Source organism: Dendropsophus ebraccatus, chromosome 14 (assembly GCF_027789765.1).
Source record: "Dendropsophus ebraccatus isolate aDenEbr1 chromosome 14, aDenEbr1.pat, whole genome shotgun sequence".
NCBI classification, from domain to species: domain Eukaryota; kingdom Metazoa; phylum Chordata; class Amphibia; order Anura; family Hylidae; genus Dendropsophus; species Dendropsophus ebraccatus.
In genome coordinates this window covers 7,613,148-7,629,620 of record NC_091467.1, presented here as the reverse complement: position 1 = coordinate 7,629,620, position 16,473 = coordinate 7,613,148, and the positions used below count along the sequence as shown (strand labels likewise).

At 48.7% G+C, this 16,473-nt stretch overlaps 1 protein-coding gene across 3 annotated transcripts; it reads left to right on the top strand.

Moving 5' to 3' along the window:
• The first annotated feature begins 4,951 nt into the window (after positions 1-4,951).
• Positions 4,952-15,481, top strand: RAE1 (ribonucleic acid export 1). 3 transcript variants are annotated; one of them, XM_069954033.1, is made up of 13 exons: positions 4,952-5,045; positions 6,471-6,567; positions 6,644-6,748; positions 7,922-8,014; positions 8,368-8,454; positions 9,962-10,048; positions 11,498-11,569; positions 11,678-11,785; positions 13,049-13,155; positions 13,233-13,308; positions 13,430-13,624; positions 13,697-13,813; positions 15,098-15,481. In XM_069954033.1, exons 2-12 carry the CDS (start codon positions 6,478-6,480, stop codon positions 13,781-13,783), a joined length of 1,107 nt encoding a protein of 368 aa, XP_069810134.1. In that variant the 5' UTR covers positions 4,952-5,045; positions 6,471-6,477; the 3' UTR covers positions 13,784-13,813; positions 15,098-15,481. The 3 variants fall into 3 exon arrangements, with proteins under 3 accessions (XP_069810134.1, XP_069810136.1, XP_069810135.1); XM_069954035.1 differs by lacking the exon at positions 4,952-5,045 and adding an exon at positions 5,070-5,088; XM_069954034.1 differs by lacking the exon at positions 4,952-5,045 and adding an exon at positions 5,089-5,107.
• Positions 15,482-16,473: the final 992 nt, after the last annotated feature.

Genomic DNA, 16,473 nt, shown 5'->3' with positions numbered 1-16,473 from the left:
ACTCACTTCCATGCAACTAAACTGTTATACAAAAGAAAACCTGAGGATAGGAGTGGCGCTGTTTCTGGAGGAAAGCGGACACGTTTTTCTAATTCTGAATACCCCCTTTAAATAGTTTTGTATTGAAGACTTTACAGATGGTCACAGTGTGGTGAGCCCCCGGATGATGATGTAGTGGTGGGACGGCCGGTCACTTGCTAGATGGAATTGTGACGCCACTACTGGTGGTGGATGGCCGAGATACAGCTGGACCTTAAGGGTTTTGTCACGTGACGCCAGTACCTGGTGGGCACACAGGTGAGATGGCACGCCTGCTTTTTGAGTATAAGGCCGGCTGTACCCTTCTCCCCTGTGGTCGGTGTCCTGTCGGGTTGCTGCAGGGTCCCTTGGAATAATGTAGCCACAGGTGGTCAGAGTGGTGTAGTGACCCTCCCGCATAGTGGTAGGACCCACCACCCACAGAGAGGGGAAACTTCCCAAGGTTGCGGTGTATATTCTGTGCAGGTGGTAGTCAGTAATCACAGACTCAGGTGATAACGTTGATTTGATTTACTACTTATAAATGTGCAGCAGGGAATACAACAAATCTTGATCACACTTGATACAGTTCCAATAAATACACCAACATAGAACCACCAGATCTGTGGGATAAGTGCGGAGTAGGATGTAGTAGTGTTGGTAGAGTAGTACTGAGGTAGTAGAGAGGAGGGTGCCGTGAAAGTCTCATCCCAAGTAGTAATGTGCTCTGCCGAGAGGTTGGAGTGTATAGAATACTTGTAGAAGAAGAAACAACCTGTGCCTGTGTATTGACCTTTCCTATAGTTTTCACACCACCTGATGCCCACTAGCTTTGGCAGAACCGTACTGATGGGTGACACAGGTTCCAGACTCTGTTACCTGGGATGAGCTGAATGGTTAGGATTTCCTAAGTACACCCGCGCTGCGAGATGGACTTCATCGACCTTTAGTAACTTTGCTCCACCCGGATCAGTTCCTAGCTCTTTGGCTTTTCTGCAGAGACTGTCCTGCACTGTACTGACTCTTATTCCTCGGCATGGGTTGAGGTGATCTGAAGTCTAGTCCTCTCTTGAAGGGCTTAACAGTGCATCACACAGCATGTGTGGTGCCTCTAGAAAGAAGTTTGTAAGAGGGCTCTGTTCTGCGTCCTACCCATGCGGAGTACTGACTAAGAACTAACTTGTAGAGGGGATCTGGCAGAGGGCCAGGGCCCAGGTAGAACCATGGTGGAGAGCTATCTGAGCTGCATCCTTTCTTCACCAAAGCTCGGCTAAGACTCCTTCACCCAAGGGGCTAACTTCCTAACCAGCGTGTAAGGTGCGCTGTGGTTGGGTGGAAAGAGTGCAATAGAGAAGGGGGAAAGATAGAGAGAATAGGACAGAAGAAAGGAGTGATCCTACTGTAACAACAGAATCTGGTACAGACACAAACAAATAACCCTTGAGATACTTCAGCCCTGCAGCTCCTAGACTTTAGTTACACAATACAGCGGCATCTAGTGGTCATCTTTAGTTATACTACAGTTACAACAAGTCCACAAACAAGTACTGACTTTTATGAGGGGTGTAAGGAATAGCCACACCCGCAGTGGGACACCACAACAGCACAGACATCAGTCCAGACATGATGGCGTATTTTTCATCTTGAGAAAAACTTTCATGATAACTAGCCCCATGGACAGATTCACTGCAGTATATCACTGACACATTGTATAATGGAGGATACAGGAGCCCCCACCTTATATCACTGACATATACTGTAATGGAGGATACAGGAGCCCCTCCCCCCACCTTATATCACTGACATATACTGTAATGGAGGATACAGGAGCCCCTCCCCCCACCTTATATCACTGACATATACTGTAATGGAGGATACAGGAGCCCCCCCCCCCCCCACCTTATACCACTGACATATACTGTAATGGAGGATACAGGAGCCCCCCCCCCACCTTATATCACTGACATATACTGTAATGGGGGATATAGGAGCCCCCCCCCCACCTTATATCACTGACATATACTGTAATGGAGGATACAGGAGCCCCCCACCTTATATCACTGACATATACTGTAATGGAGGATACAGGAGCCCCCCCCCCCCCACCACCTTATATCACTGACATATACTGTAATGGAGGATACAGGAGCCCCCCCCCCCCACCTTATATCACTGACATATACTGTAATGGGAGATACAGGAGCCCCCCCCCCCCACCTTATATCACTGACATATACTGTAATGGAGGATACAGGAGTCCCCCACCTTATATCACTGACACATTGTATAATGGAGGATACAGGAGCCCCCACCTTATATCACTGACATATACTGTAATGGAGGATACAGGAGCCCCTCCCCCCACCTTATATCACTGACATATACTGTAATGGAGGATACAGGAGCACCCCCCCCCACACCTTATATCACTGACATATACTGTAATGGAGGATACAGGAGCCCCCCCCCCCACCTTATATCACTGACATATACTGTAATGGAGGATACAGGAGCCCCCCCCCACCTTATACCACTGACATATACTGTAATGGAGGATACAGGAGCCCCCCCCCCCCCCCACCTTATATCACTGACATATACTGTAATGGGGGATATAGGAGCTCCCACCTTATATCACTGACATATACTGTAATGGAGGATACAGGAGCACCCCCCCACACACCTTATATCACTGACATATACTGTAATGGAGGATACAGGAGCCCCTCCCCCCACCTTATATCACTGACATATACTGTAATGGAGGATACAGGAGCCCCCCCCCACCTTATACCACTGACATATACTGTAATGGAGGATACAGGAGCCCCCCCCCCCCCCCCACCTTATATCACTGACATATACTGTAATGGGGGATATAGGAGCTCCCACCTTATATCACTGACATATACTGTAATGGAGGATACAGGAGCCCCCCCCCCTTTTTATCACTGACATATACTGTAATGGAGGATATAGGAGCCCCCCACCTTATACCACTGACATATACTGTAATGGAGGATATAGGAGCCCCCCACCTTATATCACTGACATATACTGTAATGGAGGATACAGGAGCCCCCCACCTTATATCACTGACATATACTGTAATGGAGGATATAGGAGCCCCCCACCTTATACCACTGACATATACTGTAATGGAGGATACAGGAGCCCCCCACCTTATATCACTGACATATACTGTAATGGAGGATATAGGAGCCCCCCACCTTATATCACTGACATATACTGTAATGGAGGATATAGGAGCCCCCCACCTTATATCACTGACATATACTGTAATGGAGGATACAGGAGCCCCCCCCCCCCCTTTTTATCACTGACATATACTGTAATGGAGGATATAGGAGCCTCCACCTTATATCACTGACATATACTGTAATGGGAGATACAGGAGCCCCCCCCCCCACCTTATATCACTGACATATACTGTAATGGGAGATACAGGAGCCCCCCCCCCCACCTTATATCACTGACATATACTGTAATGGGAGATACAGGAGCCCCCCCCCCCACCTTATATCACTGACATATACTGTAATGGGTGATACAGGAGCCCCCCCCCACCTTATATCACTGACATATACTGTAATGGGAGATACAGGAGCCCCCCCCCCCCCCACCTTATATCACTGACATATACTGTAATGGGAGATACAGGAGCCCCCCCCCCACCTTATATCACTGACATATACTGTAATGGGAGATACAGGAGCCCCCCACCTTATATCACTGACATATACTGTAATGGGAGATACAAGAGCCCCCCCCCCCCCACACCTTATATCACTGACATATACTGTAATGGGAGATACAGGAGCCCCCCCCCCCCCCACCTTATATCACTGACATATACTGTAATGGGAGATACAAGAGCCCCCCCCCCCCCCCCCACACCTTATATCACTGACATATTGTATAATGGAGGATACAGGAGCCCCCCACCTTATATCACTGACATATACTGTAATGGGAGATACAGGAGCCCCCCCCCCCACCTTATATCACTGACATATACTGTAATGGAGGATATAGGAGCCCCCCCACCTTATATCACTGACATATACTGTAATGGAGGATACAGGAGCCCCCCCCCCCACCTTATATCACTGACATATACTGTAATGGAGGATACAGGAGCCCCCCACCTTATATCACTGACATATTGTATAATGGAGGATACAGGAGCCCCCCCCCCCCCCCCCCACCTTATATCACTGACATATACTGTAATGGAGGATACAGGAGCCCCCCACCTTATATCACTGACATATACTGTAATGGAGGATACAGGAGCCTCCACCTTATACCACTGACATATACTGTAATGGAGGATATAGGAGCCCCCCACCTTATATCACTGACATATACTGTAATGGAGGATATAGGAGCCCCCCACCTTATATCACTGACATATACTGTAATGGAGGATACAGGAGCCTCCACCTTATACCACTGACATATACTGTAATGGAGGATACAGGAGCCCCCCACCTTATATCACTGACATATACTGTAATGGAGGATACAGGAGCCCCCCACCTTATATCACTGACATATACTGTAATGGAGGATATAGGAGCCCCCCACCTTATATCACTGACATATACTGTAATGGAGGATATAGGAGCCCCCCACCTTATATCACTGACATATACTGTAATGGAGGATATAGGAGCCCCCCACCTTATATCACTGACATATACTGTAATGGAGGATATAGGAGCCCCCACCTTATATACAGCAGCGCCTGTGCCTTATGTCAATGTTCCTTACTCACAAGCAGCCCTGGAGTTTTCATCCATGAGATCCCCGCATGGTCCAGCAGGTGGCGCGCTGTACCTGTGGTTGCTAACGGCATGTGACAATCCCGCACTCCCACCACTAGGTGGCGCTACTGTAGTGTGAGAGCTGTGCGGCGCTTTCGTGACGTCACTCGTCGCTTAGGAAGCGTGCAGCGCGGGAGGTGCTGACAGCCGGAGCCTGACAAGCGGACACACCGGAGGGTGAGCACCGGGAGAGCGGGGAGAACTGGGGGCGATGGCTGCAGTAATATATGTCATCTAGTGTACAGCTCTCTCTCTGTATATATATATAATTGTATATCGCATGCTGTAGGGCTCTCTGTGTGTGTATATATATATATATATATATATATATATATATATATATATGTTTGTGTGTGTGTGTATATAATTGTATATTGCATACTGTAGGGCTCTCTGTGTGTATATATATATATATATATATATATATATATATATATATATATATACACACACACAGAGAGAGCCCTACAGCATGCGATATACAATTATATACACACACACAAACATATATATATATAATTGTATATCGCATGCTGTAGGGCTCTCTCTGTGTGTATATATATATATATATATATATATATATATATATATATATACACACAGAGAGAGCCCTACAGCATGCGATATACAATTATATATATATATGTGTGTGTGTTTATATCAAATGTTGTAGGGCTCTCTGTGTGTGTGTATATATATATAATGTATGTGTATATAATTGTATATTGCATACTGTAGGGCTCTGTGTGTGTGTGTGTATATATATATATATATGTATGTATGTGTATATAATTGTATATCGCATGCTGTAGAGTTCTCTGTGTGTATATATATATATATATATATATATGTTTATATCAAATGCTGTAGAGCTCTCTCTCTCTCATATATATTATACATGGTTTAGATCTGTGTATCTGATACGCTGTAGAGCTCTCACTATACATATAACATCAGTATACATCATACAGACTGTACTGTTATATAGCAGTCACATCATTCTCTATATTTTCCTGTACATCTCCCTCCCTGGTTTCCATCACACGCCACACGTCACACATCACACATCACACGCACCAGTCATGTCACACGTCATACATCTCACACCAGTCACATCACACATCATACATCACACACCAGTCACGTCACACATCATACATCACACACACCCACCAGTCACGTCACACATCATACATCACACATCAGTCACGTCACACATCATACATCACACACACACACATACCAGTCACGTCACACATCATACATCACACACACATACCAGTCACGTCACACATCATACATCACACATCACCCACCAGTCACGTCACACATCATACATCACACATCACCCACCAGTCACGTCACACATCATACATCACACATCACACACACCCACCAGTCACGTCACACATCATACATCATACATCACACACACCCACCAGTCACGTCACACATCATACATCACACCCACCAGTCACGTCACACATCATACATCACACACACATCAGTCACGTCACCCATCATACATCACACACACATCAGTCACGTCACACATCATACATCACACATCTGACCTCTGTGTCCTCTTCTTTCTCCCTCCAGGACCAATATGAGCTTGTTTAGTTCCACTGGGGGATTCGGCACTGGAGGGACCGGGATGTTTGGAAGCTCGACCACCGACAACCACAACCCAATGAAGGTGGGCTCCTGGTGCAGCCGTCACTGGTCCCAGTAGATGTACTGGAGCTTAGTCTAACATCTCTTGTCACCCACAGGACATAGAGGTCACCTCCCCGCCTGATGACAGCATCGCCTGCCTCTCCTTCAGCCCCCCAACATTACCAGGGAACTTCCTCATCGCAGGCTCCTGGGCCAATGATGTAAGTGCTGGAAGCGGAGGACATTGTAGTTATAGGACTCCGCTGCAGTGTGGTGAGGTCAGGGCATGCTGGGACCTGTAGTTATAGGACGCCGCTGCAGTGTGGTGACGTCAGGGCATGCTGGGACCTGTAGTTGTAGGAGGACGCTACAGTGTGGTGAGGTCAGGGCATGCTGGGACCTGTAGTTGTAGGACGCCACTGCAGTGTGGTGACGTCAGGGCATGCTGGGACCTGTAGTTGTAGGAGGACGCTGCAGTGTGGTGACGTCAGGGCATGCTGGGACCTGTAGTTGTAGGAGGACGCTGCAGTGTGGTGACGTCAGGGCATGCTGGGACCTGTAGTTGTAGGAGGACGCTGCAGTGTGGTGACATCAGGGCATGCTGGGACCTGTAGTTGTAGGAGGACGCTGCAGTGTGGTGACATCAGGGCATGCTGGGACCTGTAGTTGTAGGAGGACGCTGCAGTGTGGTGACGTCAGGGCATGCTGGGACCTGTAGTTATAGGACGCCGCTGCAGTGTGGTGACGTCAGGGCATGCTGGGACCTGTAGTTGTAGGACGCAGCTGCAGTATGGTGACGTCAGGGCATGCTGGGACCTGTAGTTGTAGGATGACGCTGCAGTGTGGCGAGGTCAGGGCATGCTGGGACCTGTAGTTGTAGGAAAACGCTGCAGTGTGGTGACGTCAGGGCATGCTGGGATCTGTAGTTGTAGGATGACGCTTCAGTGTGGTGAGGTCAGGGCATGCTGGGACCTGTAGATGTAGGATGACGCTGCAGTGTGGTGACGTCAGGGCATGCTGGGACCTGTAGTTGTAGGACGCCGCTGCAGTGTGATGACGTCAGGGCATGCTGGGACCTGTAGTTGTAGGATGATGTTGCAGTGTGGTGAGGTCAGAGCATGCTGGGACATGTAGTTGTAGGACGCCGCTGCAGTGTGGTGAGGTCGGCATGCTGGGACATGTAGTTGTAGGACGCCGCTGCAGTGTGGTGAGGTCAGGGCATGCAGGGACCTAGACACCACTTTTTCATGGTGACTCTGAGGTCCTGGGAGATTCATGGCTGTTTCTTAGAGTATGGAGAACTTTCCAGTAGTCGGTGACTAAACTGTGATAGTAAGTCATGTGTGTCCATGGGTCACATGTCTCCTCAGTTATCTTTCTCTTTCTTCTTGCAGGTTCGTTGCTGGGAAGTGCAGGACAATGGTCAAACCATCCCCAAGGCCCAGCAGATGCACACGGGACCGGTGCTGGACGTGTGCTGGAGCGATGTATGTATACACTATATACATTGTATCCGCACTGTTTATCTTACTTATAGGGCTACACTACAATCACAAGTATTAAAACTTTTATATGTTTTTGGATGACATCACCTGATATATGGATGGGTAGGAGGGAGATGCAGCTGCAGTCATGCTCTTTAGTCTGTGAGGAGACATTACAGGGCGGTGTGCGCCCCTGCCGGGGCCGTGACCTGAGGAGAGTCTGGAGTCCATTCTATAGGGCGGGGGTACTATAAATGGAATAAAGTCTCTGTAGGATGTGGTAAGAGCCTCAGGGGGGTCAGCAGCTGCTCATAGCAGAGGATACTTGGTCATTCTTGTCTCTTATCTTTGCTCAGGATGGCAGTAAAGTGTTTACAGCATCTTGTGATAAAACCGCCAAAATGTGGGATCTGAACAGTAACCAATCCCTACAGATCGCGCAGGTAACTACTGGGGTGTAGATGAGTAGTAGATGGTGTGTATGTGTATATATGTATATGTTGATGTTGATGTAGATGTGTGTGTGTATAAATGTAGATGATGTAAATTTATATGTGTGTGTGTATATGTAGATGATGTGTGTGTGTGTGTGTATATATATATATATATATATATATATATATATATATATATATATATATATATATATATATATATATATATATATACACACACTCACCGGCCACTTTATTAGGTACACCATGCTAGTAACGGGTTGGACCCCCTTTTGCCTTCAGAACTGCCTCAATTCTTTGTGGCATAGATACAACAAGGTGCTGGAAGCTTCCTCAGAGATTTTGGTCCATAGTGACATGATGGCATCACACAGTTGCCGCAGATTTGTCGGCTGCACATCCATGATGCCAATATACCGTTCCACCACATCCCAAAGATGCTCTATTGGATTGAGATCTGGTGACTGTGGAGGCCATTGGAGTACAGTGACCTCATTGTCATGTTCAAGAAACCAGTCTGAGATGATTCTAGCTTTATGACATGGCGCATTATCCTGCTGAAAGTCGCCATCAGATGTTGGGTCCATTGTGGTCATAAAGGGATGGACATGGTCAGCAACAATACTCAGGTAGGCTGTGGCGTTGCAACCATGCTCAATTGGTACCAAGGGGCCCAAAGAGTGCCAAGAAAATATTCCCCACACCATGACACCACCACCACCAGCCTGAACCGTTGATACAAGGCAGGATGGATCCATGCTTTCATGTTGTTGACGCCGAATTCTGACCCTACCATCCGAATGTCACAGCAGAAATCGAGACTCATCAGACCAGGCAACGTTTTTCCAATCTTCTACTGTCCAATTTCGATTTGTAGCCTCAGTTTCCTGTTCTTAGCTGAGCGGAGTGGCACCCGGTGTGGTCTTCTGCTGCTGTAGCCCATACTGTGTACTGTGCGGTCAGAGATGCTCTTCTGCCTACCTTGGTTGTAACGGTTGGCTATTTGAGTCACTGTTGCCTTTCTATCAGCTGGAACCAGTCTGCCCATTCTCCTCTGACCTCTGGCATCAACAAGGCATTTCCGCCCACAGAACGGCCGCTCACTGGATGTTTTTTCTTTTTCGGACCATTCTCTGTAAACCCTAGAGATGGTTGTGCGTGAAAATTCCAGTAGATCAGCAGTTTCTGAAATACTCAGACCAGCCCTTCTGGCACCAACAACCATGCCACGTTCAAAGGCCCTCAAATCACCTTTCTTCCCCATACTGATGCTCGGTTTGAACTGCAGGAGATTGTCTTGACCATGTCTACATGCCTAAATGCACTGAGTTGCCGCCATGTGATTGGCTGATTAGAAATTAAGTGGTAACGTGCAGTTGGACAGGTGTATCTAATAAAGTGGCTGGTGAGTGTGTAGATGGTGTGTGTGTGTGTGTGTATAGATATAGATGGCTGGTTCCGCACAGCTAACACCTCCATCCTTCCCTCCTCTCAGCATGATGCTCCTATAAAGACCGTCCACTGGATAAAGGCTCCGAACTACAGCTGCATCATGACGGGAAGCTGGGACAAAACCCTCAAGGTACAAGTCATGGCCGATGATTTCACTGCAGTTATGGCCCCATGACGGCAGCGCTGGAGGCTCAGTAACTGAGGGATGGATGCAGGTCCTCCTTCCATCACAGTCTCCCATGGGAAGTACTTCTACCCTCCCACCAGGCCTGAGCTTTCTGCTTCCTTCAAGGAGCCGGGAGAAGTCAGGACCTCGGAGTCTGTTAAAGGGAAGGTGTCACCTAGATTTTACTGATTAGAGTCAGATACTGAAACTTGTTCTTTTATTCTAATCTGTTTCTATTTTCTGACTGTATTTTTTATGTCACTTTCTGTACATTGTTATGGGGGTGGCCATATTACCTGGGCTGTTTTTAACAGCATTTAGTGATATGCTTTACAGCAAGACTCATGGATATAGACAACAATAGACAGACCGTGTCCCCTTGAGATGAATGTGAGACATTACTGAGCGCTCTCTGTGACCTATGAAGAGGTCATTCCAAAGGGAGCTGCTATTGTCTCCTCTATCTACTGGTGTCACATGATGCTGCAGTGCTGTACAGATCGCTTTATAGCAGCCTCCTCTTATCACCACAGACACAACAGGAAGTCTCAGCTTAGTTTTATATGTGGATTCTGTGCAGTAGCTGGTCTTCTGGCCTATACACTACATAAGCCATCTATGTGTGATCAGTGGACACCTGGCATCCCAACAATCAGTGGTATAACCCATCCATGTGTGATCTGTGAAGTGCAGACACCTGGCACCCCCAACAATCAGTGGTATAACCCATTCATGTGTCATCGGTGGAGTGCAGACACCTGGCACCCCAACAATCAGTGGTATAACCCATTCATGTGTGATCGGTGGAGTGCCAACACCTGGCACACCCAACAATCAGTGGTATAACCCATTTATGTGTGATCCGTGGAGTGCACCTGGCACCCCCAACAATCAGTGGTATAACCCATTTATGTGTGATCGGTGGAGTGCAGACACCTGGCACCCCCAACAATCAGTGGTATAACCCATTCATGTGTGATCGGTGGAGTGCAGACACCTGGCACCCCAACAATCAGTGGTATAACCCATTCATGTGTGATCGGTGGAGTGCAGACACCTGGCACCCCCAACAATCAGTGGTATAACCCATTCATGTGTGATCGGTGGAGTGCAGACACCTGGCACCCCCAACAATCAGTGGTATAACCCATTCATGTGTGATCGGTGGAGTGCAGACACCTGGCACCCCCAACAATCAGTGGTATAACCCATTCATGTGTGATCGGTGGAGTGCAGACACCTGGCACCCCCAACAATCAGTGGTATAACCCAGAAGACCCCTTTTTAAAGCTGACTTTAATAATGCCTTCAAATAAAATGAGAAGATGCCAGAAACCTTGTGGCATGGGGCCGTTTTCCATCCATCAATGCTCGGTGTTTAAGTGTTGACATCACATTCTGTTCTCCCTGTAGTTTTGGGACACCCGTTCCCCGAACCCCCTGATGACCCTTCAGCTTCCTGAGCGATGTTACTGTGCAGACGTGGTAAGTTGTCCCTGAATCATGGCTCCATACGTTATAGATGTAGCTGTCTGTCTATGATAGATGAGAAGCATCACTCACCGTGCTGTTACCTTGTGGTGGTCTTCACAGGTTTATCCTATGGCTGTTGTAGCCACGGCAGAGAGAGGGTTAATAGTTTACCAGCTAGAGTCCCAGCCGTCTGAGTTCCGGAGAATTGACTCCCCCCTGAAACACCAGGTAATGTGCAGTATGGGGGTCGGGGTCGTCTGTACATAGAGGATAAGGGCCCTATTACATAGCCCGATGTACTATGTGAAAAATTGGCCCTCGCTTACAAGGGTTTATGTGTGTAATATATAGACATATCTTTAGAGGTGTCCTTGCTGCATATATAGAAAGTAATAACGCAATGGGGGCGGAGCCTAGCTATACTATATGCAGGAAAAAAAGGAACAGACAAGGACAGAACACAGGATGTGGGGGCGGGGCTTATCTATACTATATGCAGGGGAGGGAGTGACAGAAGGACAGAACAAAGGATGTGGGGGCGGGGCTTATCTATACTATATGCAAGGGAGGGAGTGACAGAAGGACAGAACACAGGATGTGGGGGCGGGGCTTATCTATACTATATGCAGGGGAGAAAGTAACAGACAAGGACAGAACACAGGATGTGGGGGCGGGGCTTAGCTATACTATATGCAGGGGAGAGAGTGACAGAAGGACAGAACACAGGATGTGGGGGCGGGGCTTATCTATACTATATGCAGGGGAGAGTGACAGAAGGACAGAACAAAGGATGAGGGGGCGGGGCTTAGCTATACTATATGCAAGGGAGGGAGTGACAGAAGGACAGAACACAGGATGTGGGGGCGGGGCTTAGCTATACTATATGCAGGGGAGGGAGTGACAGAAGGACAGAACACAGGATGTGGGGGCGGGGCTTATCTATACTATATCCAGGGGAGAAAGTAACAGACAAGGACAGAACACAGGATGTGGGGGCGGGGCTTATCTATACTATATGCAGGGGAGAGAGTGACAGAAGGACAGAACACAGGATGTGGGGGCGGGGCTTATCTATACTATATCCAGGGGAGAAAGTAACAGACAAGGACAGAACACAGGATGTGGGGGCGGGGCTTATCTATACTATATGCAGGGGAGAGAGTGACAGAAGGACAGAACACAGGATGTGGGGGCGGGGCTTATCTATACTATATGCAGGGGAGAAAGTAACAGACAAGGACAGAACACAGGATGTGGGGGCGGGGCTTAGCTATACTATATGCAGGGGAGAGTGACAGAAGGACAGAACATAGGATGAGGGGGCGGGGCTTAGCTATACTATATGCAGGGGAGAGAGTGACAGAAGGACAGAACACAGGATGAGGGGGCTGGGCTTAGCTATACTATAAGTGGGGGGGGGAGGCATTGCATCATTGATATAAAGCCGCTCATACTCTGGAAAATTCTGACTTCCTCTCCTCCGTTTTTCAGCACCGATGTGTCGCCATATTTAAAGATAAACAGAACAAGCCAACCGGCTTTGCCCTGGGCAGTATTGAGGGTAGAGTCGCCATCCATTATATCAACCCCCCAAATCCGTAAGTATTCCAGGTGTGGGGGCTGGGCAGGATGCATTGTGGGTATAGGCAGTAACAGGAGTGTCGTTCTCTCACAGAGCCAAAGACAACTTCACATTCAAATGTCATCGGTCCAACGGGACGAACACGGCAGCCCCTCAGGACATCTATGCGGTAGGGATGGTGGGGTTCTATCCCGGGGTTCCCTGCCCCCTCCCGCTGCCTGCCTCTGTATGCAGGGAGAGCAGTGTTCTGTACGTCGGTCATAATAAACATCCTTCTCTATGTCCGCCAGGTAAACGGCATTGCCTTCCACCCGGTACATGGCACTCTGGCCACGGTCGGCTCCGACGGACGCTTCAGCTTCTGGGACAAAGACGCTCGGACAAAACTGAAGACTTCTGAGCAGCTGGACCAGCCCATCTCCGCCTGCTGCTTCAACCACAACGGGAACATCTTTGCCTATTCCTCCAGCTATGACTGGTCCAAGGTGAGTCCTGCCATCATGTGCCGCCTGCTCAGTGCTGCCATCTACCTGTCACTAATCCTCATCTCCCTCCAGGGTCACGAGTTCTACAATCCACAGAAGAAGAATTACATCTTCCTGCGGAACGCTGCTGAGGAGCTGAAGCCCCGGAATAAAAAATAGGAAGAGTCCCAGAATCCTGTGTTATTACCGGTGAGGCCATAGTCCTCCATACTGCAGATTAACCCCTCCGTGACCGATCTCTGTTTAACAGCAGGTAGATGGGGGTTTCTTACTGCTAGGCCGGTTCACACTGCTTCCCTCTTTATGTATGCGTTCTATGTAACGCAGTGTGAACCCGGTCTTACCAACAGCTATTCCTATAGTAACCACAGGACACCAGCTGTTTTACCCTTTCATCACCACAGCCCCAGGTGTTTTCTAGGAAATGGTTCCCAGTCACCCCAGGGCCGTCTGTACCCCCAGCCTGCTGCCCTCATAGTGACACAGAGGATGATGTATTAACATACAGGATATTATCAGTAAAACAGCAACGTCATAGTAGTTTTTGGGGGGTTGATGGGGGTCTTATCGGACAGAGGAAGGGTGCAGGGGAATCGGCTGGTTCCTGCCAGGATTGGATTGCCGCTTTCTTGCAGTGCTTCCTTTTAAAGGGCAACTCCAGCAAAAACCACTTTCTTTTAAATCAGACCTGTGGAAAAGGCCCAGCAAAAATTATTTCCTTTAAATTCAACAGGTGTCAGAAAGTTATATAGATTTGTAATTTACTTCCATTAAAAAGTCTCCAGTCTTCTGTTACTTATCAGCTGCTGTATGTCCTGCATATCTATGTCTATGACATACAGCAGCTAGTAAGCACTGTCAGGGTACGTTCACACTGCGGAATCCATGCGGAAACTTCAAGTGGATTCAGCTGGGCGGCCACCCGTTCCTTAGGGTCCATTTACACAGAAAGATTATCTGCCAAAGATTTGAAGCCAAAGCCAGGAATGGATTTGAACAGAGGAGAAATCTCAATATTTCCTTTATAACGTGATCTCTGTTTATAGTTTGTTTCTGGCTTTGGCTTCAAATCCCTTAGACTCGGTGATATTTGCTGGCGGATTCTGCTGTCCGCCAAAGAATTGAGATGTATCATCATATTGATTCTATGGAACAGGCGAGACTTCAAGTGGATTCTGCTGGGCAGCCTACCCTTGAAGTCTCCATGGATTCCGCAGTGTGAACATACCCTGACGGTACTTAGCTGCTGTATATCAGACATACATATGTAGGACATACAGCAGCTGATAAGTACCAAAGACTGGAGACTTTTTAATAGAAGTAAATTACAAATCTATATAACTTTCTGACACCTGTTGAATTGAAAGGAAATAGTTTTTGCTGGAGTTTCCCTTTAAGGGCCTTTTCCACAGGTCTTGTCTCCACATAGTGTCAGGCAGGGGCCTCCATGTAATCTGCCTCTCTTCCTGACAGGTGGATCTTACTGACTTCTGCCCTTACCTTCTCTGCACTCGTCGGGTTTCATCTCTCAAGCTCTTCACTACTCCTCACATTCACACTGAGCCCAGAATGCTGACATACAGCGCCGGTGTGCGGCCTCTGCAGCAGCGTCTCTGGGTCTCTGTTGTGGGACGGCGAGGCCTCCGCATGCGGACAGCTACAACCTGCCTTATCTGTCTACAATGGAAACTGCATCCTGCTCCTTATTTTGTATCTGAATAAAACATTATTATTTTTATTTTTTGGCTTAGCGATGGTCACATGACCCAGCCTCGCCTCCGGATACGTTGTTGCCGTATTGTGATACTTGGTTGCTGCACTGGACTGAGATGGTTAAATAAGATTTTGGTTTAATAAGTTGGGACTATTTTGTCATTTTTACATCTTCGCTTTTTTTGGTCATTTTCAGAGGGCCGGACCCCTCACCCCAGCGGGTGCAGACAGGTCATGTACACCGCCATGTGGACCCCTCACCCCTGCAGACAGGTCATGTACACCGCCATGTGGACCCCTCACCCCAGCAGGCAGGTGATATACACCGCCATGTGGACCCCTCACCCAGCGGGTGCAGACAGGTCATATACACCGCCATGTGGACTACTCACCCATGCAGACAGGTCATGTACACCGCCATGTGGACCCCTCACCCAGCGGGTGCAGACAGGTCATGTACACCGCCATGTGGACCCCTCGCCCCAGCGGGTGCAGACAGGTCATGTACACCGCCATGTGGACCCCTCACCCCAGCAGACAGGTCATGTACACCGCCATGTGGACCCCTCACCCCTGCAGACAGGTCATGTACACCGCCATGTGGACCCCTCACCCCAGCAGACAGGTCATGTACACCGCCATGTGGACCCCTCACCCCAGCAGACAGGTCATGTACACCGCCATGTGGACCCCTCACCCCAGCAGACAGGTCATGTACACCGCCATGTGGACCCCTCACCCCAGCGGGTGCAGACAGGTCATGTACACCGCCATGTGGACCCCTCACCCCAGCAGACAGGTCATGTACACCGCCATGTGGACCCCTCACCCCAGCAGACAGGTCATGTACACCGCCATGTGGACCCCTCACCCCAGCGGGTGCAGACAGGTCATGTACACCGCCATGTGGACCCCTCACCCTAGCAGACAGGTCATGTACACCGGCATTGGGACCCCTCACCCCAGCAGACAGGTCATATACACCGCCATGTGGACCCCTCACCCAGCGGGTGCAGACAGGTCATATACACCGCCATGTGGACCCCTCACCCAGCGGGTGCAGACAGGTCATGTACACCGCCATGTGGAACCCTCACCCCAGCAGACAGGTGATATACACCGCCGTGTGGACCCCT

What these genes read in the sequence shown, in the direction of transcription:
- RAE1 (XM_069954033.1), top strand. Translation starts at nt 6,478, where the DNA reads ATGAGCTTGTTTAGTTCCACTGGGGGATTCGGCACTGGAGGGACCGGG. An exon ending in TGGACGTGTGCTGGAGCGAT is followed by an intron (nt 8,015 to 8,367) that starts GTATGTATACAC and finishes ATCTTTGCTCAG; the next exon opens with GATGGCAGTAAAGTGTTTAC. An exon ending in GATGTTACTGTGCAGACGTG is followed by an intron (nt 11,570 to 11,677) that starts GTAAGTTGTCCC and finishes TGGTCTTCACAG; the next exon opens with GTTTATCCTATGGCTGTTGT.